The following is a 15,107-nucleotide window of genomic DNA, read 5'->3' as shown; positions in this document are numbered from 1 at the left end:
TCTGCAATCATCACTATCTTCATACTTCGTTAACCACTTTAAAACTTATTCTACACTCAATTATATAACTCGTTGTTTAATAAACAACCTACTTTGTGATCCAACATCCACCAATCACTCAATTACGTGTCTATTAAATTGCATCTCAATTCATAAGCTTTTCTCCATTCTGGGTGAGTATGCCTTTCCATAATTGCACAATAAAGTAATCTTTTCCCAAAATGTCAATGGTCTCCTTATATACCATATTGACTATCCAGTCAATTATAAAGTACTCTCCATCATTACCGTATCACCTTAAGTAATTTAGGTAATCTTCTTTACTTCAGTGATACCACTACTCTTCCTGACGTTCTTTTATACGTTACACACTTTATGCCTCCATTGGGCCCTTACGCCCATAGAATGATGGCTCTTATACATGACTTCATCACTCTAGTTGTTTCTTGGACTGATGACTGGTCCCACGAACCAATCCAAGTGTTTCTAACGTGCTTTTCTCTGACTCGCACGCTTCATAGGAAAATTTCCTAAATGAAACCACCCCAAGTCAAGGACACTCAACCATGGAGTTCCTTCATGCCGAGCTACCAAAACAAGATGCTTCTTGCTAACATAGGTAGTCCCACGACTACATAATCTCAAAATTACTACACAATCATCACCTTCAATTCATCTGGGATTCCAGACAATACTCATAAATTGTCCCACCTTTGGTAACGCTAGATCACTTCTAAACAAAAGATTTTGTTATTTGAATCAATAAGATCGATGCCTCCATTAACTACTCATTTTCTATATTCCACTAGGGAATATCAACAATTTAACTCATATTGTCATCTTTCTAATCTGAGTTAAATAGATTACCATTAAATAACATACATGCACAGTCCATTCAGATTTCTTGATGTCTCTAACTAAATGTACAATGTTTAATATCAATAGTAATTATAAATTGCCCATAAATTCTAACTTAAGTCGACCGAAGGAGCGATATTCGCGTCCCCTTGAATCATAACTGACACTTGGGCAGGACCAGTACACTTTTCTCCTTTAACATAAGTCTTTCTTAACTACGTGTAGGTTCTTTTCAGATGACCCGCTACCCCATAAAAAAAACAAGATATGGCTCTAAATTGGCTCAAATGGCGCCTTTTTGCATCTTGAACACTCAGGATAAGGTCACCATCTCTTATACTCACTTTGACCGCTATCATGGTCACCCTAGAACCTTTCGTTTTATCCCATAATTTGTGGTTCATTTAGTTTTTGCTTCTTGATCTATTAGTAAGGTGGCTTCATATATTCCACCACATCTAGTGGTACAACAGGAAGTCTCGGTAGTATAAGAACAGACACAAGATGAGCCTGCTATCTTTTCAAATCTTAGATTTATTTTTTTCTCCTTGTCGTCTAACCATGTCCTGTATAACAGAATTTACATGTTCCCAGCATTATGGTCATAAATAATTCTCTTCCATATTGTTTGCCCTGAGCCCAAATAGCTCGCTAATCAGACTATTTGATTGCCCTTACTGTATAACTTATCACATATTTAGTCCACGTCTTCTAACTATTTAAAACTCAGACGGATATTAATATCAATATGCATATACCATACACATATTCTTATCAAAATTATCAGTATGTTACTTTTCCCAACATACTTTATAATTGCCTAGGCAGGTAATCCAATAGCAAATAATATAAATACTTACTATATACCATGAGTCGACCTGTCCTCGCAGCAAATGTACATATTCGACCAGTCTTCAGGACCTTTAAAACCATGGCTGCTCTGATACCAAGTTGTAACGCCCTAATCTATAGGGACGCCACGTGTGTGATTTTATAAACTAGTTTAATACTAATAGAATAATTAATTATTAAAAACCGTGATAATATTAAAAACTTGACTAAAATAAAACACTAAAAATGGACATTATAACGGCATAAAAAGTGTGTTCCGGGAATCCCTGTTGTAAAAAGTTTTGCTAAAGAAATATGTACGACAACCATTTAAACATAAAATCAAAATACACAGCAGATACAACCAGTCTAAAACAACTCACGGCAACTCGGCACGCAGTGCGGCGAGGTCAATATGTACATTGCTGGAGAAGACTGCCACCTCATGGTTGATCTAGCTTTTCTTTGCCTTTACCTGCACCACATAGCACCCGTGAGTCACAAGGACTCAGCAAGAAAAGTAATAATAACAATCATATAGCTTATTATTCGAATATTGTCATTTATACACAATAAAAATCAAACCATCACACTTTGTTCATAAGATGAAATCCAAATCACTACTGGCATCTGCCACGAATAAACATTAGTATACAGATATTTGGTAATACAAAACCATTATACCAATAATGGAATTCATATTCATTTAATCATATAAATAATATATATGTTACCTCATAAAGCAACCATCTTCATGACATCATGTTGCCTAATTAGGCAAGTCGATGCTTTAATCTGATGATCTTGTATTGTATCGCCTAATCAGGCAAGCCCATGCCATAGCCTGGCACCCATATGTCGCATAACTGCATCACCTAATCAGGTGAGCCTATGCCCAAAAATCTGCACCCATATATCATACAATTGCATCACCTAATCAGGTGAGCCCGTGCCACAATCTGGCACCAATATATCGCATCGTCTAACTAGACGAGCTCGTACCTACGCCCGGTACTTATCATGTCACTGACGCCTGTACTTACGCCCAGTATGTCGCCAGGAAAATCGCATCACCTAATCAGGTGAGCCCGTACCTACACTCGGTACTCATCATATATCACTAACGCCCGTACTTACGCCCAGTACGTTACCATGAAAATTGCATCACCTAATCAGGTGAGCCAACATATCACATGCATAATATTATCACATTATCAATACTCAACCAATCAATCTTTTCAATATATAACAATATTAACTATATCTCAATATTAATCAATTCATAACAATACTAATTGTATTACATACAATGTACTATGCAGTACAATATACTTTTCAATATATAACAATATTAACTATATCTCAATATTGATCAATTCATAACAATACTAATGGTATTACATACAACGTACTATGCAGTACAATATACTTTTCTATATATAACAATATTAACTATATCTCAATATTGATCAATTCATAACAATACTAACGGTATTACATACAACGTACTATGCAGTACAATATACTTTTCTTACCTTTAATCCAGGTTCATACATTTCAATCAATCCAAGTGGAGAACTATCCTCGATGATCCCGGCCCTATGTCACAACAACGATAAACTAATAAGTGTTTATCCTAAAACACTGCTTATATTCACATAAGACAATCTAGGGTTTTCTACCAAACCCCGCGGTATAAATACACTAAAATAAAACTTATATTTCAGCTCTAAAACATACACCATATTGTAGAGCTCGTCTCAAGCTTCGAAACGGTATATAGAATATCCAAAACGGACACTCGAGTCAAAAGTTATGACAAAAATACGATTTCTGATCTCTTAGGAATTTCTATAAACTGTGAAATACGAAAATTTCAATTTTCGCACTCACCGAAACACTACCAAAACTTATCCAAATCACTCCAAACTTCACAGGGTGCATGTATGCCATAAATACTACCATCCTTACGTAACAGAAATAAAAATCGACCCCTTAAATGAAAAACGCCATTAACGTTCGGACTAAGCTTTAAAAAGTTCCAAACTCGATTTCTAACTCAAAAATCACTTCTAATTCAACAAGAAAATATCGAAACTAGTCCCATGACTACCCGAGAACAATTCTATAAGGTCAGAACCTTCATAACTATTCTAATTCACAAAACCCCTATACGAAACCAATTGTTTTTAAACTTAAAACGAAATTAAACCATACCTTAAGCTTCCCTCTTCAAAGATTTGCTATCCTGCTACTACCAGAGCTTAGATCGCTAAGTTTTGGATTGAAAATTGAAGAAAATAGATATAAGGGGAGAAGGTTTTATCGAAGGAGGGAGAACGAGAGTTTCGTTCGTCGTTCGTTCTGTTCTGTTTCACTGATAACTTAATATATATATATAAAAGTTAACTTACGTTAACTTATATATAAATAATATTATAATAATATAATAATAATAATAATAATATAATATAATATATTAATAATAATAATATAATAATATTAATAAAAACTTTATTATTAATAATTATCTTATTATTTCTTAGCCACTAAGAAATTTCTATTTTTAGGGTATTTGGTCAACTTCGAGTACCCTAAAATACCCCAATATTTCTAAAATCAACTTATCCCAATAATCTCATCAATATTTCTAACTAAAACTGTTGTGACATTTTTGGCCTCCAATCGGGTCTCCAGGGTCGCCAAACTTGAAAATATTTTTATTTCACAAATAACTCATATTATATCCACGTATTTCAAATAAATCCCCGTAATTAACAAATTACGCTTATATATCCACTTATTGAGTCTCCGGGGTCGCCGAACCTGAAATATTTTTATTCCACATATAGCTCATATTACATTCACACATGCTATATAAATCTCCGTAATTAACAAATTACGATTATTTACTCACTTATAGCAAAATTTAAATTTTATGCTGAAATAAATTAGTAGGATCATAATCCCACTTATTACCTGATTAATTCATAATATTAATATAAACCCTAATTATTTACCATTTAACTTATCGGGATATTACAGAATTCAAGGCCATTATCAGTTCTGAGCTTCTTGATTCTCTTGCCAGTTTGATTCTCGATCAAGGTTTTCCATTCCAAAAACACCTTAAATGAGTCATTCTTATTTTTCAAAATATGAACCCAAACAAATTTGGTAAAGTCATCAATAAAGGATAGAAAATACCTGGCTCCACCTCTGGATTCAGTCCTTGAAGGTCCCCATAGATCCGAATGGATGTAGTCCAAAATAGCCTTTGACACATGAAGACCCTTTCCAAACTTGACTCTTGTAGATTTACCTAGAACACACTGCTCACAGAATTCAATTTCTTAGATTTGATCCTTCCTAAAAACTCCTTTCTTCTTGAGCACTTGCATTCCTCCATTACTAATATGAGCAAGTCTCCTATGCCAGATTAATGTTGGATCTCTAGATGATTTAATTGTTGCATTCACTTCTGAGTTATCTGTGTGACCCTGCAACAAATAAATTCCATTCTCTTTGATTCCCTTAATGACTATCATAGAGCCCTTGACAATTTTCATAACCCCACCTTCTATCTTGACAGAACACCCTTCTTGATGAAGCATAGCTACTGAGATAAGATTTCTCTTAATCTCAGGAACATGTCTGACTTGTATCAACTCAGCAACTCTACCATCATTCAATTTTAATCTAACAGTTCCTATTCCTGTGATGTTGCAGGATCTGTTGTCACCAAGTCTGACTGAACCTCTTTTGATTGCATTGTACTCATTGAATTGGGATTGATCAGGGAAAATGTGGAAGGAACACCCTGAGTTAATTACCCAATTTGATGAAGAACAATCTTTGGAGACAACTAGAACCCCTGGACTGTCATAACCTTCTTCATCAGAGGCTAAGTCCACACTACCAGAGTTACTGTTATTGAATTTCTTCCACAATGGGCAGTCTTTCTTGAGATGTGAAGTTGAGTTGCTGATAAAACATTTTCTTTTATTCTTTGAAGAAGAAGAATACTTACCCTTATTTTGATTACTTCCATCTTTATTCTCTTTCTTTGGAAATTTCCCTCGAACCAGCAATCCTTCCCCTGAACTACTCTCTTGAAGCTCAGATTTCCTTTTCATTTCCTTTGACATCAAGGCATTTTGTACTTCTTCTAATGTAAGGGAATCTTTCCCATACATCATTGTATCCACAAAATGCTCATAGTTTTTACTAGGAAGTGAATTTAGGACTATAATTGCTTGATCCTCATCTTCAATCTTGATGTCAATGTTCTCAAGATCAAGAATGATCTTATTGAAATCATCTAAATGATCTTCATTTTCCTCATGCCATCTTCAAAGAGTACAGTTTCTGCTTCAAGAACAATCGATTAGCCAAAGATTTGGTCATATACAAGCTTTCCAATTTCAACTAAAGTCCAGCTGCAGTTGTCTCCTTTGAAACTTCCCTGAGAACCTTGTCCCCAAGACTCAAAATAATGGCACTGTGAGCCTTTTCAAGAATATCAGATCGTTCTTTCTCAGACCAACTTGCAGATAGCTCTTTCTCCCCTGAAATGGCACCTTGTAATCCCTGCTGCAACAGCAATGCCCGCATCTTTACTCGCCATAATCCAAAATCGTTCTTCCCTGTAAATTTCTCAAGATCGAACTTTGTGCTCCCAATTTCTTCTCGTATAGTTCACCAAGCTCTTGTTAATCGATCCAAGATCCAACTTCGAACTCCCAAGCTCTGATACCAGTTGTTACACAAGTCCACTACAGTTCAACATCAATCAACCATACAAGATTGAATCTAAAATGTGTTTTAATCAAAACTAGAACACTTAATAGAGTAGCAAAAAAGCAATGCTCTGTTATTGTATTATTTCAGTAATGGTGTCAATTACAACAGTTTAAAGAATTGAGTTACATACCCTTTTATAGAACAAGGGATTACAAAAATAAGAGTAGTAACTAACATTAACTGCCAACAACAAACTAACAGTAACTAACCTATTAGAATGTGACACCTAGGCTAACTAACTACCTATAATAACTGTCATGATATTAGTTTAAGCAAACCAGAAAATAACACCAAAGAAACTAAAGTATCATGATAAAGAATGATTTGATCAATTATGATCTTGTATAGATATTGTGTATAGAGGTTCTTATAGGCCATTTGTAATTTTGTGTTGTACTATTAGGTAGTAAAGTTGTTTGTTTGTGGATCAATACATCTCACTTATTTAGCAATATATATATTTAGCTAGACAGTAGGCATGATATACTCTGTAAAAAAAGAAGTAGTTATTTTATTCTTATATATTTCTATATTGTTAATATGAATTGTAATAAATGATATAAAAATATTAGCATTTTTTCAAACATAAAATTTTATTTTCCACACTCAGAAGGAAACTATTTTTTTATTCCAAAATAAAAAAAAAAAAAAAAAAAAAGTAGGAAACTACCTTTACTTCCTGAAAGACCACAACCATACAAGGGCATTCCAATTGTACATCGACCACAACCACAACTAATTGAATTCCTTATTTTTTTTGTTGTCTTCATTTATTCATTCACATGTACAAGAAAACCAATTTGTTATATCAACCTCTTGTCCACTAATCCATGATGATGATTATTGTCTAAAATTTACTACTTCCCCACGTATAATAACCAACTCTTCTCTCTACTCTCCATGAATGAAATAAAAGCTTATTCTGATTTTTGCATCCGTAAATGTAATGAACACATTTTAACACTGTGGAAGGTCATTAGGCGGTGGTGGCAAAGACTCATTTGGGCCAAAACCATTATCCACTATGAATGCCATCTTCAAACCCCAAGTTGTGTGCACCTCTAAATGACAGTGCAAAAACCAGATCCCTGCATTAATTACATAAACAAAAACTTATTAATTATAACAACATCACACTAATTACTCTGTTGTATAATCCAATTAATGAAATAATGTAATTAATACTTAATTAAGTAACAAGGTCAACTGTCCCATGAGATTATATAAAGTGATGTGAATACATCCAACTTTATTAAAAGTCTTTTCCCAATATGGAGATAAGAATAGAAAGAACATGTATTGCTTGAACGTGCAACTTCTTTTAATGCATGTGGTCCAGAAGATAATTATAACTTTTGTGTGTTAGGAGAACTTTATGACATATGGTTGGTTTTTACTTCCATACTAAGGTACTCATATAAATAGTAACATGGTGTAATATCTTTGTCAAAAGAAATAATAAAAAATAATCAAATATCAATTCATGATCTATTGAATTTCGAAGTTGACATATTGTAATATACATCAGTGGTGATGATTTAAACAGATAATAAATAGCATTACTCAATTTATTTTATAATAGCTAAAGATAATATGTACAATAATGTACAGATACACATATATATGTGGGCATATCTCACACACAATAATTTCTTATGTGATCCTACATCACATGCAACCTCTAGCATTAACGTATCCCATAAAATTAATTCCAATTAATCACCCATAATTATATATATATTTGTGCATTTGCTACATATATAATTAAATAAATTTATATAATTGTTTTTTAGAGGAATTTATATATATTGTTTGAGCTTGAAATTAATATATATTATATACTAAATATGAATGATCAGTAATCTCTAGCTTGTATTATCATTCTAATGTTCACCTTAATTAATTAAAGAGCTAAGTAGAGCGGTTGGACTGTTGCTCAGGTTGAGCTTGGACTAGGCTAAGTCTCCTTTTAGAATCCACAAAAGCCAACGCCCAAATAAAAAAAAAAATCACTTTGAAAATATGCATTAATTATTTTTAGTATTTATTTTAAAAATCTCATATTTTCTTTTGTAAATGATTCAATAATTTTGTTGAGACCCAAAAAGTCTGCCCAAGGTCTTTTAGCTCAAGAGGTCTCCCAGTTTCTTTTTCTTCGATTTTTTTTAACATTATATATTAATGCTAAAAAAAATTGTTAGAAAACTTGTTTAAAAACCTTTTGAATTTTATTTTATTTCTCAAATAAAAATGCACATTTTCTTATTTTAATTTTTCGATGCGGACCTGATATAACGTATTAGTGATGCCCAATTCTATTTTGGAATTGGTTTGTACAATATGGTACATGCATTTTGGAACAAATTAAAACGAAGAAAATGGCTGCCATTAACTATAAGTTTGGTTCAAAAGTGATGAGATTATTTGAGAATTGGGATAAGACAATGTTCAAATCTTTGATGTGTTGGTATTGATTGATGAGAATCTTTATTTCAACATTAAGTGTGCTAATTCATGACAGAAATCATGTAATATAAATTGTATCTATATTGCTATTGTTTTAAGATTATTGAATGTGATAAATTGTGTCTATCTATATATATTTATATATATCATTTATGTTGAAACTAAAATAATTATTATAGGACAATTATGATGTAACTTAATAGAGTTGCAACTTATTATGATGTAACTAATAAAAATACTAAAATTATCTACAAATTTGAAGTGGTAGAATAATTGATCACCTGGATTATCTGCCCTGAACCTGATAGCAGTCCATCCAGCAGTTGGTACTCCAATAGTGTTCCTCTCAACCGGGTCAACAAGATTAAACAGTTTCGGATCCTTTACCGGGTCAAAATTCCCTAATCCACTTCCAATCACGTAGAAATTGAATCCATGCAAATGGGTCGGGTGGCTCTCAGGAGCTATCACACCCGTACCCTGCAAAACGATCTGTACACTCGAATTGTAACTCAACCTGTAAAGCCTCGTCCCATTCATGGTCTGGATATTCGCCGGAGAAGGCCCGGTGTAATTGAAAACAACCGGCGGTTTGGCCGGAAAGTCATCGGTGAAAACGCCCTTGATGTTGTGATAATGTGCTTCAAGAAGAGCAACAGACGGCATGTCAAAGGTAACGTTGTTTATATTTCCCACAAGTTTGGATCCACTGGCACACGTGTCACACGGGTTGAGCCCAACTCCTATAGTGAAGAGGAGAGAGTGGTCAACGGTCAACGGGACTTTTGTTGGGTACTGGATGGAGTTCAGGCTTTTGAGGGAGTCAATGAATTTTTTTGTTATTGGGGTTGCGTTGTGGGGTGGAATGTTGGTTAAGAATAATGTTGGAGCAATTTGGGGAGTTGATGATGGATGAGTAGTACTACTATTATTGAGTTTGTATTGTAATTTTGAGAATGAGGTGGAGTTGTCAAAGCCTATTGGGGCGTCCATGAAGGGTGAAATTACTATTAAGTAGTTGCCAATGGGTTTGTCTGCTTTGAGAATGGCGTTTGTGGTTTGACCTGGGCTGACAAATATGGTGTCTGTTTCGAAGGGTTTGGTGTAGACAGCATCGGCTTCCACCACGGTCAGCTTGTGGCCGGCGATCTTGAAGAAGAGCTCGTCGTTTAGGGCTGCGTTTATGATTCGTAGTAAATATGTCTTCCCACTTTCCACATGTAGAGTGTAACCTGCAATATTAATTACAAGGGCAAAATCGTCTCATTACAAGAATATATGTATATATGTTTATATATACATATATTAACGGTTCATTTTCATGTATTAATAAAATGAACAAAACTTTTGACTTGATATATTGTTGCTCAAATTCAAAAATAAGCTGTGCAATAATTTAATTTATAAGTTAATAGTGTTGTATATTAATTCACTATACACTCATATCCCATTATAGGATTTTGACATTAACCATTAGCTTTATAGAGATCTTTAGTCAAGCCAGGAAAGGGTTGTTAATGATAATTAGCACAAAAACTTTTAACATATAGTTAGCAATTATTGGTCACAAAATCTTAGCGAAATTCATGATCATATAAGTTAATATTTAAAAATATAATAGCATAAAATTAAGAATTATATATGGATATTGCTATTAGGTATCCCACATGGTTATATCAGCAGTTTCCTAAATTATTTATTAAATCAAAAAGTGTGAGACTTAATACTAAATTGCACCAATAAATATTTTTGTGGTGTTTGACAAAGTGCCGTAGCATTTTTCAATAATATTTTTGAACAAAAAACAAACAATTAAGCACAAGGTTTAAGTATACCCCCATGTGGTAATTAGTATACCCTGAGAAGAACAATTAGGAAAAGGTCCTGCAAAGCCATTAATGGTGTGAGCATCGGAGACATTGGGTGGAAGACCAGCTTGTGTGGCTTCGTTCACCACATTTTCAACATCTGCTTTCCACCACTCACCTATATATACATATATATTATTTGTACATACAAAATGAACCAATTAATAGATACTCTATATATAGCTAGGTGTAAGTTAGAAAATGTCTTTCAAAAATGATAATTTAATTAGTAATTAATAAGTATACCTAAAATGATGATCTTTTCGGCGTGAGGTTTTGGAAAAGGGTAAGGAAAGGATTTCTTTGGTAAAATGACAATGGCGCCGTGGAGTGTGGCTCTTAGCCAGGAGATATGGGCGTGCCAAAGTAGAGTCCCCCTTTGACCTGTTAGGGTGAAATTGTACACGTAGTTTTTGCCTGGCTGTATTGGGCATTGGGTCACATATGCTGGCCCATCAGCCCAACCTGTTCGGACTTGTCTCACTCCATGCCTATACAACAGCTGATCACTCAAACATCCATATATATATTTACCAAATATGTATTGTTATATATCTTCATACAATTTGTTATGAGAATTAATGCTACCAACACCACGAATCTCATATATATTAATTTAATACTACTCGTGAAATCACCAATAAAACATTACATATATGGTTGTTGTAATTAATAGATTAGCGCTAGCAACACCATTGTAGACGTGTTAAGAAAGCTTTATATTCTCAATCATAAATTACATTATGGTTATTAAATATATTAAAAGTATATATATATATTGATTAAGTATAATAGAACATCAAACAATTCAATTCATTTTTTTTTCTCACTTTGCCCTTATTTCTACATTTATCTCCTTAACCATCAAACAACTAATTTTTTTTAGCTCTTACAATATATTGCTTTTTCTTGTCTAATTAAACTCATCATAAACGGGACTGAATTACTGTTTTTTTTTTGGCCAATCTACAAAGTCAACTTTCATCATTTCCTCTTTTTGTTTAATTAGTACGTAAGGCTAGAGAAGATATTATACTTGCAATTCAATGACAATGTATTTTTTGTTATTGTGAGATGTAATAATTAATAAATTTCTGTTTTAATAATACTGCATCATCGTGATTAATATAAATTAGTTACAACAATAAAGTAATTTTCTTAAAAAAATTATATACAGTATATATATATTTCGTTACAATTAAATCTCCTTTATATATATATTTCTTATTATTACTTCACTATTTCTTATAATAAAAAAATTGTGATAAAGATTTAATATTTGACCATTGGTTAACTATTTCTAATAGAAATCTAATCAAAATCTTTAGTATATATTTAGATAAATAAAAACGGAAGACCAAATTTATACTTGTTCATTGTTCTCAACTCAAATATGTATTAACAAATAATTTAATGATCGTTAATATGTCAATTTTCGGGACCCATATGCAGTACTAGCTAGCAATGATATATATATGAAACTTCTTTTAAAAAGTGATTTAGTTTCCAATATTATATATAGTATATATTTATTTATATATGTGTAATAATATATTGTAATTTTGATCTCACCAGTGAATGGTGAGGTTGTATGTAACGTGGTTTGTGACCCTTACGACCACGTTATCGTCTTCCCTTGCGTAAAGAGTTGGACCTGGAAAATGGCCGTTGACGGTGACAATGGGTTTAGTTGAGCAAAGCTTTGTCGTATTCCTCAATACAACCTGCATATATCCATATATATACATATAATCTTGTCCTTATTAATAGAATTATATATATAAATATGTGTGTCTTCTTTAATATATTTGATCTTGATTATATCAGCATGTTGATTGATAAGGTCATGATCAGCGATAAATAACTATTAACTTTAATTTGGGGACCAGTACTACACAAATAATTTATATATTAATTATTGATAGTCCAATTATAGTACTATAAAAGACACACCATACATGATTATTCAAAATGATATGCATGAATAACCCGTAAATATATACACAGATATATAGCTAGGGACGTAGACTGATCATGCTGTTTTAGCTACTTTTTGATCTTTCTTTTCTTCCGTCTTCTATAATTATTCCTTTGTTTTGGAAGAAGTTGACCAATAATTAATTTGTACGTACGTTTCGTCTATCTGCTGCTTTTATTATTATTATTATTATTATTATTATTATTATTATTATTATTATTATATTACTTGCTTAAAGCGATGATCTTTGCTGTTAATGAATGAGATTAGTATTATTATAGACTAATTGGTCTGATTCTTAGTTAAATAAAATTCAACGAATAATAAAACAAATATATATTAAGATATAAAGCTGAATTAATGTTATAAATGAATCTGGCTTCATATTAATAATGAGAAGATTTCGAGACTCAAATATCTTTTAATTAAGAAAAAAGAAAAAAAAAATTATCAAAAGGGTGTATATATAACCTTCATTAATAATTATAATATATATAGTACCTATACTAAATATACATATATATATATATATACTAGGTGATCGTTACGTGCCAAGCCACGTACTGTTAGTTTTATTTAATATTTAAATTTTTTATTTTAATTAATAATTAAAATAGTATAATTATTTGAACGATTTGTTTTCAAAAAATAAAATATGTGTCAGTATATTTAGTAAGTAAAACATAATTGTGTTATAATAATGTATGTTATTAATAGTAAAATGTACATTAATCTTCTAATTGAAAAAAAACTCTATTATCTCATTTCATATCTAATAATAGGTACACAACTATATATTTATAGACTTTCACATTCTTTGCAAATTACTAATAAGCACCAATAATATTTTCATATTCTAATATTTTTCAACCTTCTCCTCTTGGTGGTAAAATTAAAAATAAAACTAAAAATAATCACAAACATATAAGGTAAATATCTATATTTTTCTTTTTTTTAAAAAAAAAAAAATTATTAATATTCTCCCAAGATAAGTTAGTTAGAGAGATATGTGGCTAAGCTGATTTTTTTTAATTTAAAAAGAGATTATTAATATTTAAAAGATTGTTTAATTTTTTGGGTTAATTATTGGGTTTATTTGTTAACGGGAGATCAAAGCTAATCGTTAAATTTAACAGAATATTCTTTTATTTTTAAGTATATTCTGTTAAACCAAGAAATGCCGTTAGATAGACACTTTTAATATATAAAGATATGTGTGTGTGCATGTATGACTTGATTAAAATATGCATGCATGTGTACTTAGATATACATTTTCAAGTACTCTTATATGCATGTATGACTTGATTCTAGGTTTTTCTATATACAGGGATACTTGAAATGGTACGTGTGTCCTATAAACGAAAGAATTAATTCAGAAAAAGATATATGTACTTACTCTGAAATTGTAGTGACGAACCAAACTGTCAACCATTGCCGGAAATAAGAAAGAAAGGAGTAGTACAATCTTTAATAACATGGACCCATAATAACTAGAAGACTTCATGATGATCTTAATCATCTTATTAATTTCTCTTATTTTATCAAAATATGTAGATAATTCTAAAAATAATAATATGTTCGCTTTGGTGTGTGCTCTTTTTGTAGGAATGAGTTTCGAATTAGTGGCAGTGCAATATATATATATATATATATATATTATATATATATATGTGCACCTAGGATGCAATGTCGTTTTTGTAGACGGTAGGTGAATGAGAAATGCATGCCACCCCAATTATTATTTTATTTAGGTACATGTTGATCAATTGTCATAAACAAATATACATAAAGTTGAAAAATAGTTTTCGTGCATGCTAAACAAAGTATGTATAGTATATATCGTAGTTATGACCAGTCGCCTTTAAATTGAGTATTTTTTTATCTTTGATGAAGTTAAATTGTATTGTTGTGATTCAACCAACCAGAAATTCACTCACACACAAACACTTGTAAGAACTGTAGCTAGACAATCAATCAATCAAAATTGAGAAGAAAAGAAATGCAGGAAAACTAAGAAAAGAACATAGTTGATTTACGAGAGTTTGATATAAGAATATTTTTATTTAAGGAAATATATTTCTATTTAAAGAAATAAATTTCTATTTAAGGAAATAAATAAATAATTGATTTTCTGATAAATGAATATTTTATATTCATTGAATCTGGACAAAATCAATTATGTCATATTCTATATATGGTCAGATTTCTATATTCATTACCTGATTTGATGTACTGAATTAATTGTCAAAATATTCTGACAATTAATGTGGCGCAGATACTGATGGAGTATCTCACCTATAAAT

General features: G+C 31.6%; 1 protein-coding gene across 1 annotated transcript; it reads right to left on the bottom strand.

Annotated features, from left to right (window-relative positions):
* Positions 1-7,228: 7,228 nt before the first annotated feature.
* LOC115706198 (laccase-4-like) lies at positions 7,229-14,415 on the bottom strand. The gene is made up of 6 exons (XM_061103510.1): positions 14,201-14,415; positions 12,399-12,550; positions 11,073-11,317; positions 10,816-10,944; positions 9,240-10,190; positions 7,229-7,580 (listed from the first exon to the last, which is right to left on the bottom strand). Exons 1-6 carry the CDS (start codon positions 14,321-14,323, stop codon positions 7,450-7,452), a joined length of 1,731 nt encoding a protein of 576 aa, XP_060959493.1. The 5' UTR covers positions 14,324-14,415; the 3' UTR covers positions 7,229-7,449.
* Between the last annotated feature and the right edge of the window lie 692 nt (positions 14,416-15,107).

This window comes from Cannabis sativa, chromosome 1 (assembly GCF_029168945.1).
Source record: "Cannabis sativa cultivar Pink pepper isolate KNU-18-1 chromosome 1, ASM2916894v1, whole genome shotgun sequence".
Taxonomy (NCBI): domain Eukaryota; kingdom Viridiplantae; phylum Streptophyta; class Magnoliopsida; order Rosales; family Cannabaceae; genus Cannabis; species Cannabis sativa.
Note: the sequence above shows the minus strand (reverse complement) of the source record. Positions and strands in the feature narration are given on the sequence as shown.

Bases quoted from the DNA above. Each gene is read 5' to 3' on its own strand.
- LOC115706198 (XM_061103510.1), bottom strand. From the start codon at position 14,323: ATGATTAAGATCATCATGAAGTCTTCTAGTTATTATGGGTCCATGTTA. The intron at 11,318-12,398 runs GTGAGATCAAAA...GCTGTTGTATAG, and splicing joins TACAACCTCACCATTCACTG to GCATGGAGTGAGACAAGTCC. The intron at 7,581-9,239 runs GTGATCAATTAT...TAATTAATGCAG, and splicing joins GTTCAGGGCAGATAATCCAG to GGATCTGGTTTTTGCACTGT.